General features: G+C 44.8%; 1 protein-coding gene across 7 annotated transcripts in view; it reads right to left on the bottom strand.

Moving 5' to 3' along the window:
• The window catches only part of LOC142579570 (uncharacterized), a 303963-nt gene that overhangs the window by 58479 nt on the left and 228241 nt on the right, over positions 1-17243 (bottom strand). For 5 of the 7 annotated variants that reach the window (XM_075689924.1, XM_075689947.1, XM_075689930.1 and 2 more), the window contains 4 exons: positions 14454-14939; positions 12620-13791; positions 5670-5720; positions 3799-3968 (listed from right to left, as the gene is read on the bottom strand). In XM_075689924.1, the coding sequence (XP_075546039.1) occupies positions 3799-3968; positions 5670-5720; positions 12620-13791; positions 14454-14939 (1879 nt within the window). The remainder of the gene's footprint in view (positions 1-3798; positions 3969-5669; positions 5721-12619; positions 13792-14453; positions 14940-17243) is intronic. The other 2 variants (XM_075689963.1, XM_075689954.1) reach the window with 2 other exon arrangements.

Raw genomic sequence — 17243 nt, 5'->3', positions numbered from 1 at the left:
CATCGCGACCTGCGCAGTGATCAGCTGTCGACCAGCCAGGCACCTTCACCACGTCGTCGCTGGCAGTCCCCATCACGTATGCGTTACACTTCCCCAAACCGTCAGAGTTTCATTGCTGATGTCGGCAGGGGTGGTCGCTCCCCTAGTCCGCGCCGGGGGAAACTAACGGCAGCGACCTTCAGGGGAAAGGTTGCCCAGTGTCGAGACGCCAAAAATACCCATCAAGCTCCCGACGAAGACGACATGACGATGACGACTACTCACGCCGACGACGTTGCCCGTGCCGATCTCAGCATTCTTGTGGATGGACATCACATCACCCCACTTGTTGACACTGGTGCAGACTTCTCGATTATGCGGCAAGAGCTGCATATTGCGACGACATCACCTAAGTTACAGATTGTTTCGGTCTACAAGCAATGACCGTCCCACCCTCTACGCCTTTGTCTGTCAACGTCAGCTCCACCCTGTCACCTTTCAAGCAGCAGTGCCTATTGGAGCTGATACACCAGTTTGAAGATTGCTTTTCGACTATGTCAAAGGTCGCACAAACACCACTGACCAAGCACCGTATCATCACGGATGATACTATGCAGCCGATTAAAAAAAATCCCTACCAAGTAGCTTCAAAGGAACGCGAAGAGATTTAAAAGCAAGTTGGGAAGATGCTCAAGAATGATGTGATACAGCCTTCAAAAAGTCCCTGGGCGTCACCCAGGGTCTTAGTCAAAAAGAAAGACGGTAGTTTGCCTTTCTGCGTTGATTACCGCAAATTAAACCAGGTCATGAAGAAAGACGTCTATCCGCTGCCACGCACCGACGACTCACTGGACAGGCTGCGGCATGCACATTATTTTTCATCAATGGACCTACGAAGCAGGTATTGGCAGATCGAGGTCGATGGGAGATATCGTGAGAAAACTGCCATTGTGACCCCCGACGGCCTTTACGAATTTAAGGTCCTTCCTTTCGGTTTGTGCTCAGCGCCTGCCACTTTTTAACGTCTAATGAACACCGTACTATCAGGCCTGAAGTGGCAAACATGCTTGGTCTATCTAGACGACGTCATAGTGTTCTCAGCTACATTTGAGGAGCACCTAAGCCGGTTACTCAGTGTTCTCCAAGGCATACGCTCGGCTGGCTTGACGTTAAAGCCCGAGAAATGTCCTTTTGGTTTCTGTGAACTATGCTTCCTCAGCCACATCGTCAGTCACAAGGGTGTATGACCTGATCCAGCCAAAATAGACACCGTGGCAAAGTTCCCCACATCATCCCACAAGAAGGCAGTGAGGCGCTTCTTGGGGATGTGCGCCTATTACTAACGCTTTATTGCAAATTCTTCGTGTATTGCTGCACCATTAACATGCCTGACACGAGACAATGTTCCCTTTCTGTGGGGGAAAAATGAGCAAGTAGCATTTAGCAAACTACACCAACGCCTGCAAACACCTCCTGTTCTTGCGCACTTCGACCAAGATACCCCACAGCACTTCACACTGATGCGAGCAATGTTGGTCTGGGTGCTACACTGGTGCAGTGGCAAGATGGCTCCGAAAAAGTTATTGCCTACACTAGCCAAACTCTCTCTTATGGAGGAAAACTACTCAACTACCGAGAAGGAATGCCTCGCCATGGTGTGGGCGGTTATCAAATTTCGCCCGTATTTGTACGGCCATTCATTCAAGGTTGTCAGTGATCATCAATCTCTTTGTTGGCTGACTAACTTTTAAGTTAGTCAGCCAACAAAGCCAACCCATCTGGCCGTCTGGCACACTGGAGTCTTAGGCTTCAGGAGTTCGACACGACCATCATTTACAAATCAGTAAAGAGGCACACCGACGCTCACTGCCTCTCGTGCTCACCTGTTGAGTCCGCAGGCGACGATGATGTGGATGTGGATGCTGCATTTTTGGGCATTCTCGACGCTGTCACTATTTCACAGGAGCAGCGCCATGATGCAGAGCTGCTCCCACTCATTAATTTCTTGGAAGGTGGAAGTAAAGACATTTCGAGACTCTATGCCATGGGACTGCCGTCGTTTTGTCTCCGGAACGATGTTCTATATAAGAAGAACTTTTCTGCCAGTGGCAGCACGTACCTGCTTGTCTTACCGGCATCACTTCGAAAAGAACTACTAAAAGCATGCCACAATGAAACCACCGCAGGTCATCTAGGCTACACGAGAACATTGTCCCGACTCCGACGGAAGTACTACTGGCCAAAACTACCCGCTGCTGTAAAACGTCATGTCCAAACATGTGCGGACTGCCAAAGACGCAAAGCGCCTCCCAGCAAGCCCGCAGGTCTCTTACATCCGGTCGAGGTACCAGGCCAGCCATTCGCCCAAGGCCCATTTCCAACTTCTACAGCTGGCAACAGATGGATCATTGTTGCCATCGATTACCTGATGCATTACGCGGAGACGAAAGCTACACAGCGGGGCACAGCAGCCGAAGCAGCTCATTTTTTCATTGAAAACATCGTCCTTAGGCACGGCACCCCAAAAGGAGTCATCACAGACAGGGGAACTGTCTTCACTGCCAAACTCCTTGACTCGCTTCTCTGACTCAGCGGTAGAAGCCACCGGAAAACAAGCGCTTATCATCCCCAGATGAACGGACTAGCCGAGCATCTTACTAAGACCGTCGCAGACATGCTATGCGTGTATGTCGACATAGAACATAAGAACTGGGATCAGATTTTGCCCCACGTAACATTCGCATACAATACCACTCGACAGGAAACTACTGGAATGACACCGTTCAGCTTGGTCCATGGTTGCGAAGCCACGACAACGCTGGATGCCATGCCGCCGCACGAGTTTGACAACCTACCTACCAACCAACGTTGACGAATTTACTCAGCGCGCTGAAGAAGCCAGACAGCTTGCCCGCAAACGTATTTGCATTAAGCAGGACCAAGATGCAAAACGGTACGATCTTCAACACAGGTCTGTTTTCTACACCCCCGGCGACAAAGTATGGGTCTGGATAGCCATATGCCATCGTGGGCTCTACGAAAAACTCCTATGACGGTACTCTGGGCCATACAGAGTGATCCACCGCCTGAGCGACGTGACTTATGAGGTCGTTGCCGACAGTGACAATAGCTCCAGTCGCCGCAAGCACTTACCCGAAGTGGTGCATGTGGTACGGATGAAGCTGTACTTGTCGACCTAACTTCTGTCTTTTTTTTTTGTTCTCGTTTTTTTTTTTTTTGTATGTGTGTGAGTCTGTCCTGCTGTACTCTGTCCCACTGTCCTGATTAAATTGTGGATCAGGACGATGCTTCCTTCGGAGGGATGCAAATGACGCTCCAATACTTCGATGAAGAAGCGGACAACGCGACTAGGCGTGAGCGTTTTTGTGAAGGTGCAGTGAAGGAGAAGAAGTCGCTGTTGTGCTCGGCATTAAAAAAGGCGGCCCGCCGCTGTGTCTCCTGAATAGCGCTCTACGACCACTGTTTCTGACGTTGTGACAATATGCATACATGAAGCATACAAATACAGCTATACTATATGCTTTTCTTAGTTTATTCTTGTCCATGCGAGGTTGCATCAAGTTGCAGACATCTTCAAGATGGGGTCTATTACTTTGGCTCGAGGCTGTCTTAGCCATCGATGTAGACTGTTTGCAACGCTGGTTAGAACTGGAACACACCGACAGTGCCTAGAATTGTGTGGCCGCGAGGTGCCTGTGGCCAAACCCCATCCTCGAATCTAAGCTGGCCACTGAGTTTCCTACTGTTTTTTCATAAAAGTATCAGCCTAAATTCAAGAATACGGTAGTGCTGACGTACTTGTGGTCTGCGCAGCCGAATTGAAGGACGATGAGCCACCAAACACGTTCTTGTTGGATGCATCTGAGGCTGGCTTTCCTCCAAGGCCCGAGAGAAAACCGGAGCCACCTCCACCAAAGAGAGTGGATCCACTTCCCTGCTGTTGTTCTTGCGACTGCTGGCCAAAGGCACTGAAAGAACAGTAAAAGTATTTTAAATACAAAATGCAGGTTCATTGTACGTATAATTGGCTCCAAAAGCTTATGGGTCATACGTCTCTCGAAAAAGATTAACTTTTGCGCCGTTACAGTATGCAATCTATAAATGTGAGAAGCACTACATTGGTATCACAGACCACAGAGTTTGACTCTTGTTCAGTGGTTGATTACAAGTGGCAAGTTCAAGCCATGCATAAATTCAGCTTTTCCATATATTTTAAGCCCCATAAGCTTTTGGAACTGGGAGTTGTTTAGATGGTGTAGAGCTGGGAGTAGTTCAGACGATGCAGACAGTAGTAGTTAAGAAGGTTCAGATGGTGTTCCTTAATAAAGTGATAAGAAAAAAGAAAAACTGGACAAGCAGGCATATATATTCTTTCAATCTAAATGTGCAGCCTTAGAACAAAAGTACACTTGTTTTACATACTATCCTTTCACAATCTTCTTGCACTTATTTTGTCTAAGGTAAATATTACTCCTTTTCCTTGCATTATATTTTTCACTTGCAATTGTGTAACGCACAGGGCTGGAAAAACTAGGAACAAAACATTGAATTATATAAGTTAAATGCAACGAAAGCTGATCTTCAACACTTCATAGCTCAAATTAATTACCATGCATTAAAAACCTGGAATATACATGCCACTAAAATTCAGACCCTCAGCTTTTTTGTTTTTTAATCGACACTATTACTTCAGACACTATAAAACTATTTCATTTGCAAGCTACAACTTACCCTCTCTTATCAAGATACAAGAATAGAAAATATGCCAAATATACGTTTATTAGAATACCTATATATATTTAAGTGCACTATCACCACTGTGCCGTAACTGCTCCCATCGGTGATCACTTGCCACTGATCAATGCTGCCACCTATTGTATTTCGGAGTTTAACATTATTTGCACTGGTTCAGGACATCACCTTTCGTTCAGGTCAACAGCTCTGCAAGGACTTACATTGGTACTAATCCTACTGAGTCCCCATATTATGTGTGCAACAGTCATGAACTTGGCTTCTGTTTGCTTTTATAGTCACTTATTAAGGCATGAGTGCACTCAACACATTCAGCATCTGAAATGTTGGAAAGCCCACTGCATAAAATGATTTGCTTGAACTTGTAAGAGGCTGGCCTGTACTTATTTAAGATATGGATCAGAAATTACTGAATGCACACTTATAAAATCACTGCCTTCAAATAAGACAGTGAGCAGATAGACTGTGGCATCAGGGGCTTTGCTTTTGTACCATCAGTGTCACAGCTTGCATGTTTTCTCACCCACTCCCAGGAGAAGCTTCAGCTAAATCAGAAGGTTCTGCTAGCGCTCACATCAAAAATGTTGCCATCCTCACTGTCACTCTGTCTTATAAGCCATGACACACTCAACTGGTTCTTGAAGCAATCTAGACTCATAGACATCATTAAAACTCGTGGAAAAAAAAAGACAGTATTTCCAGGCACAATCTGCCTGTACCTGCAAACAGCTAGTGAGCTTACATGCATGTGTGCACAGGTGCGCTTTCATGCCTTCATGAACATATGTTCCATTGCTTAAAAGAATTGGCATGCATGTATGCATGCATTCATGGTACATGTAATGCAGGTCACTAATCTGCTTTAGCATGCTTCAGTTTTCATGCACTTGCTCCAAGCACTTAAGACCGTGATTTACCTCGCAGCCTGTGGCTGGCCAAATGTGGGAGTGCTGGACTGGCCAAAGAGGCTGCAATAGGTACTTGTACAATCAAAGTTTATCGTGAAATGCAATAGACAGCAGGGCACATTGATATGCGCGAAGCCAGTGGACAAATGTTCAGCCATCGAGCTACTGCTCATGCCACCATCCCCCCTGGCCATTTTTAAATAAAGAAATGAGGCAAATAGTGACACAAAACTTATAAAAAAATTTTTTTCTTATTGGGAAACTGTGGCTATATTTTTCAAACGTATTCCAATGCTTTTACTACACAAGAGGTAAATAGCATGAGCAACACAGACATACGATTTATTTTCTGCCAATTTGAAACATTTATACACTAAAGGGGCACTAAAGCAAATACAGTTGAACCTTGATATAACAAACATGGATATAAAGAATCACCGGATTAACAGTATATTTAAAATGTTTCCAGTTGATCTCAGCGTGTAACAAATATATGTTTAAAACGAATATCAGACAACAAAATTACAGTAGACACCCTTTAAGACGAACTCGAAGGGACCATGAAAATTTGGTACACAAGCATCCTTGCATTTCGTCCCCATTGGAACGCAGTCGCTGCAGATGGGGACTGAACCTCAGATGGAGATGGGGACTGAACAATAGTATGGTCTGACATAGCACAAACATTATCGAAGCACAATGCAGAAAGTGAATTTCTTGACACGTGTCTTACGTTTGGCTTATCTCAGCTCATCTTCAATCCAACAAGGCGTATAAATCAATCGTCCAGTTTGCTCGACCTCTTGTTTGCCACGCATCCTGACAACTTTTCTGAGATAACATTTTTGCCCGAGCTTAGTGATCATGCTGTGATTCACGCTACTTATCAATTTCATATAGCATATCCCCCCCAAAATAAGAAAGATCATAACACTCTACGACAGAGGGGATTATGTCACGTTCAACGAATAGTTAACTCAGTTCAGTTACTCCTTTCTTGAAACGTTCATTTGTCGTTCCGTTGAAGATAACTGGTTAATGTTTAAATCCAAAATGCAAGAACTAATGAAAGCCCATATTCCTACCATCACTGTAACTGAACGGCCCTCATCCTCTTGGTTTAATAACACATTAAAACGCCTGAACAATAAAAAGGCTTTACCGTATCACTAAGCAATCTAACATGTCACGTGCATAGGAAAAGTACCGCTGCATTGACAAAATGTTTCAGTCACAAGCTAACAAAACTAAGCGATCATTCTTGTCAACCTCACTTCCTGATATGCTACGTAATAACCCTCGTCAATTCTGGATGGTTGTCAATCCATGCCCAAAGAAATTGATAAAAAAACTTGACCAACATGGCGTCCCTATCCCTGATACTGAACTTGCAACAACACTTAATTCAACATTCTGTTCAGTTTTTACAAAAGAGTCTGAAGGCAATCTTCCTTATTTCCCTAACCCTCAATATCCTCTCATGCCAGCCATCACGTTTGAACCTCATGGCATTTGCAGACTAATAGAATCTTTGAAGCTAACTTCATCGGCTGGCATTGACAAAATTAACGCGAAAGTGCTTAAGAATACAAAAGATGTCACTAGTGTCATCTTATCACACATTTTTCAACAGTCACTCTCGTCTGGAGTGGTGCCGCAGGACTGGAAGACAGGTAAGATCATTCCAGTCCCCAAAAAAGCTTCTTAAACGGCACGTCTTGACTACCGGCCAATTTCCATTACCAGCGTTTGTTCCAAACTGATGGAGCATGTCATCTTTTCCCACATCATGAGATTCCCAATTTCTAACAACTTTTTTCATCATAGTCAGCACGAATTTCTTAAGAATTTGTTTTGCAATACTCAACTTGCACTCTTTATAGATGACATCAGTTCCCAATTAGACCTTAATGTACTCGCAGACTCATTGTTTTTAGACTTCGAGAAAGCTTTTGATAAGGTACCCCACAACCGTCTTTTCTTGAAACTTTCAGTCCTGAATCTCAATCCCCTAATTTATAATTGGTTGCGCAGCTTTCTGACCGGCCGGCAACAGTTCATTTTTGCAAATAACTTTTGATCCCCTCTGTCTCCTGTGCTTTCTGGGGTTCCTCAAGGTTCTGTTCTTGGCCCCCTCCTCTTTTTAATCTACATTAATGACCTTCCTAATGACATATCTTCTAACATATGCCTATTTGCAGACGACTGTGTTATTTACCGACCCATTAACAATAGCTCAGATATCCCTGTCCTGCAGCGTGACATACAAACAGTTGAAAAATGGTGTAAGACATGGTTAATGTCATTAAATGTAAATAAAACCTCATTAATCTCTTTCAATCGTCGGCATTCTTATGTAGCACCCTCATATCTCTTAGGTAATTCAATAATATCATCTGTGATCTGTTATAAATACTCGGGGCTTATCTTAATGCAAGATCTTTCATGGTCCTCTCACATCGCTAAAATAACTAACGAGGCTAACCGCACCTTAGGCTTTCTCCAACGACATCTGAAATTTGCCGCTCCTCCGGTAAAAACGCTCGCCTACAAATCTGTGGTAAGGCCCAAACTTGAATACGCATGCTTAATTTGGGACCCTCATCATACTAATCTTTCTAACATGCCTGAATCTGTCCAAAACCACGCAGCCCGATTTATCTTCCATGACTATTCTTCATATACAAGTGTCACATCACTAAAATCTAATGCGAATCTTCCTAGACTAGAAGCGAGACGTCAAGTGTCCAGGCTCATTCTATATCACAAGTTCTATCATGCCCCGATTGGTAACAGCGTCATATCGCCAGCTCACCACCATTCATCCCGGACCAATAATTCAAAGTCAGTGTACCCCCCGCATGCGCGCACATCATCCCATCTTCATTCGTTTTTTTCCATGTACAGCGAGAGACTGGAATGATCTGCCTGAAGAAGCGGCGGACCACTCCAGTGCGACTGCGTTCAGAACTGCCATCGAACGCATTTTCCTTTGAAGCAGCCCACCCCTCGTGTAAAACCCCTCTCCAGGGGCCCCCATTTAAGAAATAAATAAATAAATAAATAAATAAATAAATTCCGAACGCCGCGGCGACCGACGACTTTTTCTCGCCAGCCTCCACCCGTCTAATGATGTCCGCCTTTGTTGAAAAATCCATATTCTTGTGTTCTTTTCGCGGCCATGGCTCCGGAACACGTGCCAAAAGTGGAAAGAAAAACGCACTGCACCACACGAGTCTCAAGCCTTCGCGTTGGCCTTGTGAATAAAAGGAACAAAGCGAATCGAAAGACGCACCGCTCCGTGTCTCAGCACTACCACAAGCCCAAGCTGCACTGACCTCGTTCGTCTCGCTGCGCCAGCGGTGTCAGTCAACCAAAACACAGAAAATGGGCGCCTGCAGTCAGCGTGGTTTCTCCCTCCCTCTTCCCTTTCACACCTAATCGCACTCCAAGTGCTCCTCGTCACGTGCCTTTTACCCACACGCCCCTTTCTCAGAGTGCGAGGCGGCGCGCGTGAGATCGCGGGAACATCGCGAGAGCTTCGCAAGGAGAAGCAGACTTGCGGAGGTGGAGTATGGTGGGAGAAGCACACTTGCCTGGGTGCAACTCAGCACGAAGTTCGATACATCGATATGCCGGTGCACGGGAGTTCTACACACACGAACAATAGCGCTATACTTTTGCATGGGATTCCCAAGGGGATTTTTCAACTGTTTGATATAGGCAATAATTCGATATATCCAGGTTCAATATATCCAGGATCGACTGTAAATAAATTTGGTTTTCTCACAACATTAAGCTACCAGTCCACCAGAATGAGAGAAGAATTATTCTCTGGCAAACCCAACAGCCATCTGGTGTATTTTTGCCCGGTTTCATACCATAAAATATGATACATAACTACTAATCTGTTAGAAGTATTTTCAGAGAATGCATTTAGGCGAGCAAGACCGATGGAAGCCATGTATTATCCTGGCACTACCTATACCCTGTTTCAGTAGTTCCGTGCAGCACTGTGGAGCTGCAGGGTTATTGACAAATTCGGGAGGTGGACACATCTTTAAGGTGCTCTTCCGCACCCTGTCGTCTGCTAGTGGCGAGTGCTGCAGCACAGGCGGAGGCAACATCTACGGAGACTGCAACTGGGCAGCGAGATCAGCTGTTGTGATACCAGCGGTAGAAAATTCATTCCATATTCGCTCCGACACCAAAAATGCGTGTGTCCAAGATATTTCGAGATACAGAGGAGAAGAAGAGTTGGAGAGACTGTGTAAGCGCACGGTTCAAAAGAAGCACTTGGTCAGCTTGTTGCAATGGATGGTGGCGCCATCTCTTCATCCCTCTGGTAACATTCCTTTGCACAAGGTACACTCGCCAACATTTGTAAGTCCAGCCGCTTTCTTAATTAGAATTCATGCAGGTTTGCTGCACTCCTTCCGCACTGTTCTAAGCATGTTTAATGGCAACTTATTCATTCCTTTCACGTAAAAGAACAGCTTGAACAGGGTGTCTACCAAGTTGACATCTCAAGTTTCCCTGAGTTTTTTCAGGTTTTCCCTGGGTGCCTTTGCAATATTCCCTCAGTGACACAGAACTTTGTTTTATGTCAAGACGAGCTCACATCACGTCGCCTAATGCTTTCACTCTCTAGTAATCATGTTACAAAATAAAAAATAAAAACAATTTAATCCAGTTTGAATATTAAAGAGTAGTGTTTATTTTATTCAAAAATAAAACAGAAGGAAGGGGTTAGTAAAATGCACAGCGAATAAAATATCTTAGAAAAAAATGGTAACACCCATTGCAAATTGAGTCTAACATTCTCAAATATGAATAAAATTGATAGGCATACAGATACCAACATTTTCGAACTTGAGCTACTTCTAACTAATAGTAAGCTCATTGGCATAAGGCCAAACTTTGTCACAAGTGAGATTCTCTCTCAACAGCTGGTAAGTCAACCTCAACTGTCCTGACATATGCTGAAGCAAGATAGCAAGGTGGGCGAGGATTGCAAGGTGAGCGAGATAGCAAGGTGGGTTAGGATTCATCATACTCTTGGTAACAGCAAAAAGGGACACGGAGAAAAGGAAGAAACACAACAACAAGGGCGCCCTTGTTGTCGTGTTTCTTCCTTTCGTCCGTGTCCCTTTGCGCTGTTACCATGATAACAATGTGACCTGACATACTCTCAGTCCGTGCACAATGCCCCAGTGTTGCGTTTCACTGCTTTAAATAGTTTATTTTAGTTTGGATAGAGGGACACCTGCATCTTGGCTTCAGCCAACACTTTGTTTTTTTAACTCAAGCTCCTTCAAAGAAGCGGCGGCACGCTTCCTTTCGCGTTCATTCTTCAATGTGTAGGTCCTTCCAGTTCGCGTCCTCCTTGCACCGCACGCTCGCCCCACGGACCATTTGAATCATCCACTTGGACTGCCTAGGGGCCGCGAAGACATCCGAAAAATCGGGCAGTTCGAAAAAATGAATGCATGTCTTTCACTGCCCTTAAGAGCTCAATTCGCCACAGGCACATCCGAAACCGCTCCGAAGGCCAGCCAGTAGGCTTATTAGGCATATCAGTGCTCGTACTGTGACAGGAGATGGCAGGTGCACGTGTCTATAATTGAGGAATAATACTGTGTGCCGTGACAATTGACTCTTCCCACGTTTAAGCTTCACTGCAATACTTTTGCGTATTAAGGCGAAGCTGACTTTCGGGAACTGGCTCTTGCAATGCGCTGTGCTTTCCGAGCTTCGAAGCCAATCGCGAGGACCACAAAGGCGGAGTCGGTAGCATTGCTGACAGCGGCGAATTCTAAAATGAAAAAACACGGCACAGAACGGTAAGAAGCTTAATAGCGAACGTCAAAGCTGCTAGGCATGGCGTTGTGGCGTTAGTGGCTGCGGCTGCCAGCGGATCTGCGTGCGAGAACGCCGGTTCGAGGCGGCGAGGTAATCGAAATGGCGGCGGTGGTGGCTTTGGTTAATGCCGTTTCGGACCTTCGGTCACGGCAAAAAGTACGGAAAATCAGACGGCGAAGGGTTCTCGCGTCCGAAATTTCAGACGTTATTATACATTCACTCTATGGGGTACGTGGCGGTGCTGCGAAGCCCTCCGAATTATCGGGCATCCAGGTCAGTCGTTGACTGTACACTGGCAACTCCTCCAGCCGACGACACGGAGTCAAACACGATTTGTTACAATTCCTCTGTGTGACTCGAGCCAGCATTACCACGACTTTTGTTCCCTTTCAACAAAATTCCAACTAATTTTCCCTGATAGAAGCACAAATTCCCTGAGTTTCTCCATGAGTATTTCCAGACTATTCAAGATCCCTGAGAATTCCTGGTTTTCCCAGTTGGTAGACACCCCGTTGGAATGATACTGCACAAGCAAGTCCGTAGACGTCATTGTTTCGAAGGACAAAGCACTATTCAGGACGGAGTCCTCCAGGGTGTTGTGGCTGTGACGAGTGCATGGAAGAATTTAGCCAACATCAAATCAATTAATTATTTGTACTTTTTAAATTCAAATTAATGTCTGTACGGCAGCATTACATTAATTTTTTGCTCTCTGCACATTTTCATTCGAACAAGTGAAGAACTCCATTTTCAGTATCATAGAGCCTCAGTGCATATTTTATTAAAGAGAGAAGCAAAATCACCGAATAAACTGCCCTGCAACCTGCAGAGAAGCTCCCAAGTAAACACCTGCCAACAAGGCCACTTGTCAAGGCCATTTATTTGTTCGATGGGTTCCTAACTGTGGCACTATGTCTTGCTGCGCAAGAATCTCCACTTGCACGTCATGTAGCTTGAACTACTGCTGCACGGAATTACTGAATGAGTATAATGTTGCTGTTTCAAAATAATGTCTACAGCTTGCTCAGATGTCAATTATAGACATTAAAAGCAACAGGCCTAGCACTGGCTCCCATATGATGCCAAATTCTTCTTACCTCTGACCAAAGAGGGATGGTGTCTGTCCAGAACCTGAGCCGAAGGAAGACTTCTGCCCAAACAAAGAGGTGCTTGTGCCTCCAGCAGCAGTTGTTGGAACCATTTGGCCAAATGGAGAAGTGCTTGCAGCAGTTGATGCTGCTCCTGTCTGGCCGAAGCCAAATCCACCTGTTTGGCCAAATGTTGGTGCTGCTCCCACTTGCTGGCCAAACGGAGAGGTTGCTGTTGTCGGTGCCTGTCCAAAGACTGATTGTCCTGTAGCGGCAGACTGTGGAAACATGGGAGCAGCTGATGCCACTGGCTTCCAGAATGGTGCAGTAGCAGCTGTTGTTGTAGATGAGGTGAAGGTTGTTCCACCAAAAATGGAAGGTGTACTAGTTGCAGATGTAGCTGACGTTGTTGTGGCACCAAATATTGACACATTTGCCCCACTTGACACATTTGCACCACCACCAGCACCACCAGGAGCACTACCAGTAGACTGTCCAAACAACGATGGTGCTGACACTGCTGTTGTTGTGGTTGCAGCTGCCTGGCCAAATGTTAACGGCACTGATGTGGTGGTGGCAGCTGTTTGCTGTGCACCAAAAGACAGCGGAGCAGTCGATGATGCCGCTGCCACCTGTGTCATGCTGAAGGCATGTGGTGCAGGGGCAGGTGCAGGGGCAGGTGAAGATGCTGTGGTTGTCGTGGGGGCTTGACCAAATGTAGGAGCGGTAATTGCAGTTGTTCCCGGCAAGGCAGACTGGCTCGAAGTTGTAGAGGCCTGGCTGAAAACTGGACTTATGAATGATGATGGAGCTGTAGACATTGCTGGTTGGACAAAAAACGTGGTGCCAGTTGTTTTTGCCATAGGTGCCACTGTGAGCACTGATGGAGACCCTTGGCCAAACACAGCTACAGTACTAGGTGCTGCTGCTCTTGGCTCAGTAGGTACAGGTGTGGATTGCGGTGGGCTTGATGTTGTAGAAACAACCTGAGCTGCTGCTGCAGCAGCAGCATGCATACTTGGCACTGTGCCTGGCAGTGTTGATGTCTGGCTGGAAGGGGACACAAGTGGAGGAGTAGATGCAATGCTTGGTGATTCTGGTAAAGAAGCTGCAGCCGTCGTGGAAACAGCATGCGTCTGACTCGATTCACTGGAGGCTGCCTTTGGAAGAAGTGGGTGAGTCTGCATAGTGAGATTAAAAAAAAACACTGGCACAACAAACTATAATGCTAAAAATGACAACAAAAATGAATGTGCTTTGTAAATAGAAGCTTTCACAGCATGCGCATATGGCCACAATGCATTGTCAGTTGCATGCACTACATTGCTCCCATTATGGATTGACAGTTGCATGCAAATACAGTTGATTGTAGGGCATATGAAGTAAATAAATTCTTGCATTTCAGTCAAAAGCCTTTGGATATCATTGTTTGCTGGTCAGTATTCCGAAATTTTAGAGCTAAACAAATCATAGAAAAGAAACCAAGGAACCAACAGTGTGCCCCCGGCTGCTATGTAATGCAAGCTATCATATCTACTGGTATGCAAGAGCAAATGAAATTAGTACGAGTGCCAACCATTGCTATAAGTAAGTCAATTATCCCCATGTACAAGAATTTATGAGACATACAGGTTGAATTTTTACCATTCCAAATTAAAGCCAATGCTTATTAAATTGTTTTTCAAGAATTATTAGATTATATTATTTCAAGAATTTCAAGTACTTTTGTTACTTAAATTTCAAACTTACTACCAGAACAAAAGTGCTATGTTTTGTGCTTTTATAAGGCTTTTTGCAAGCATGGTTGAAACCATTTGTCGAAAAGAGGGCTTTTTCAAGTGACCTGTTTGTTTTCCGCAGAGGGCTGCTCAGGTCTTGATGGTGATTGTATTACACTCACTTCTGGCGCATGAGCAGGAAAAGTAGCAGCAGCTGTCTGGTTGAGACTTTCCGGCTGACTTGCTGCAGACGAGACTGGCTGGAATGGTGACGTGGAGACAGTCACCTGTGTTCCAGAGACTGCAGTGCTGCTGGCTGCTGACTGCTTCAGGATAGATGACGCAAATGGAAGAAATGACAGTTGAGGCTTTCCAGCATCCTTGAGGGAATTGTCTTTAGAAGGTAGTGTGGAACCAGATGGGCAACGCATGTCCTCAGAGCCAGGAGCTTTGGCTTGAAGGGGCGCAAAGACACTGCCAGTTGGAGGTGTACTGGCAGGCTTGTCCTTAGTAGATGACAGGGTAAAGTTGAAGGTTGCTGCAGCAGATGACACTGATGACACACTGGCATTGCCAAACAGTGACTTCCCGGGAGTTGTGCTCTGCTGGTCCTAGAAGTAAATAAACACACCGACATAAGTGTGGCATTACACTGCATCCTTTCAGTGAGAGCATGGTAAATGAAACAGTCTCCAGGAGTTCCAACTCGGCAGGCATAAAGAACAATTCAAGCAGCCTGAGTGCACAAAAATTAAAAATTTAATTCTGTGGTATTATGTGCTAAAATCACGATACATTTATGAGGCACGCTGAAGTGGGCGACACCATTATAATTTTGACCACCTAAGTAGACGAATCTAAGTAGACGAGCGTCTTTGCATTTCACCCCCATTGAAATGCGGCTGCTATGGCCGGGGTCGATCCCATGACCTCAACGGCAGCACAATGCCATAGACACTAAGCTACCACGATGGGTAACTTCAATGCACAACTTTGGCGAATGTAGCGTGGCTACATTCACAGATGGCACCCCACTTCGCAGACTAACTACATATAGAGTGACTGTGCAAATTATGCAGATAGATTTCTAATGGGAGAACGAATACACGGTGCAAACACTTGTTATAGGCTACACACATAAGAGAAAGCCAAAGAATAATCAGTTGACAGACACTGGTGAGGAGAAAGCTCTTATATGCTTAGGTAAGTTTGAAGTGAACTAAAACACATTTTAGTCCAAGAATGCGCAATGTTTTGTCAAGAGCCATGCATATCACAATAAACTACTGTGAATCAACAAGAGAATTTACAAATTTTATTAACCCTGTCAGGGTCAATGATGTAAATATAAGACGTCGCTAATAAGTCCAAAATGGTCGATGCCATATATTTACGGCGCCGTCTGTACATTTAAAAAGCGTGCCAATTTCCTAACTTTTTCTTTCCTGGCATGTGCTGCCATTATGCGGGAATACAGGGAATCTTTTTTTTTTGAGCCACCCTCTTTCTGTTTTCGTTGCATGGTTTGTTTGCTCCGGCGCGTCTATATACTACCACTACGGCGGCCAATTTAAGTTTTGTTCCATGGGCAGTTTCGGTTTCTTGCGCTCGCAAAACTATGACTATCTCATTACTAATCGCTCAAAGGGTGATCGCCTGCTACTCGCTCGTTTATTGGTCACAGGGCTTAAGGCTCGCATGCACAGCAGCATCCTTCGCATATGCGAAGCATGCTGCCGTGCAGGCGTTTCCGTTTTTTTTTTTTTGGAGACCCGCGAAAACTAATTGCCTCTGGTTGACGATAAGATGAAGATTTGTGGAAGTTTGTCCCGCGTTTTGCTTTTCTGACAGGCCCACAACCACACAGTTTTCTTGAGTGCGCTCACCTACGTAGTTCGATTACATTATGTACATAAATATTAGTGTAAGCAGGAAAGTTTGAGACATGGGAAATATTCTCGTGTGCATATTTTCTAAGCCTTGAACTATGTGTATAACAATGCATCAAGTTTTTAATTCTTATATGTTTATTTTAGTGTTGTGTTCATGAATAAACAGTACATATATACCAACGCAAAATATTTTTTTCTCATTTTATGGTCACCCTTGAAAAATTACAGTAAATTTTTTTCAAAATAGGTCCCTCTGAAGAAATTAAATCTGCAATGAAAAAATCGACCCTGAAAAGGTTAATGTGTGTGGAAACTGTTTCACATACCTGGCTCCTCCAGCTAGTAACAAGAACAGCGAATAATAATAATAATAATAATAAAAAAACATCTTGCCCTACCAATGAGAAAAATGCATATTGTGCCCGGTGTGTTAGTCACAGGGTCACAGGAGAGTATGCATTCTTTTCAACCTCATTCACCGCAATCTGGACGTTTTGCCAGAACTTAAGAGCTAATTACCTTCTGCACACAGTTTATTTGCTCTGTGTGCTGTTTAAAGCTTCAATTACTCTTTGCAATATATGGGTAAAAGCTCGTTAATTCGAATTATGCGGGGATGCTACGAAAATTCCAACTAATGAAAACCAGAGAAAGAAATCGCTTGGTCCGACGCGCCCGACGTCGAGATGGCTCTTGCTCCATCCGCGCGTTCGTCGCGCCAACTGGCGTGGAGAAAAAAGATGTTGCAGTTTTGCCAAAAAGCAAAGCATCGATTGCGATAGCAAATTAGTAGATAGCTATATGAAGCAAGGATAGTAGTATTATTGGCTGTCTAAACATTCGCTTACTAACTAAATTGACAAGTACGGTGTCACATGCGCACCGGTAAACATGAGCACAGCTCGCTCGATGACCGCGGAAACTTGCTGAAAAACGCTGGAGTGAGGAATCGCGGCAGTAGCAGCGAGCAAATTGACCTTCATACAGCGCTTGCTTCAAGGCGAACAAAACGCAAAAAGCACA

Source organism: Dermacentor variabilis, chromosome 1, assembly GCF_050947875.1.
Source record: "Dermacentor variabilis isolate Ectoservices chromosome 1, ASM5094787v1, whole genome shotgun sequence".
Classification (NCBI taxonomy): domain Eukaryota; kingdom Metazoa; phylum Arthropoda; class Arachnida; order Ixodida; family Ixodidae; genus Dermacentor; species Dermacentor variabilis.
Note: the sequence above shows the minus strand (reverse complement) of the source record. Positions and strands in the feature narration are given on the sequence as shown.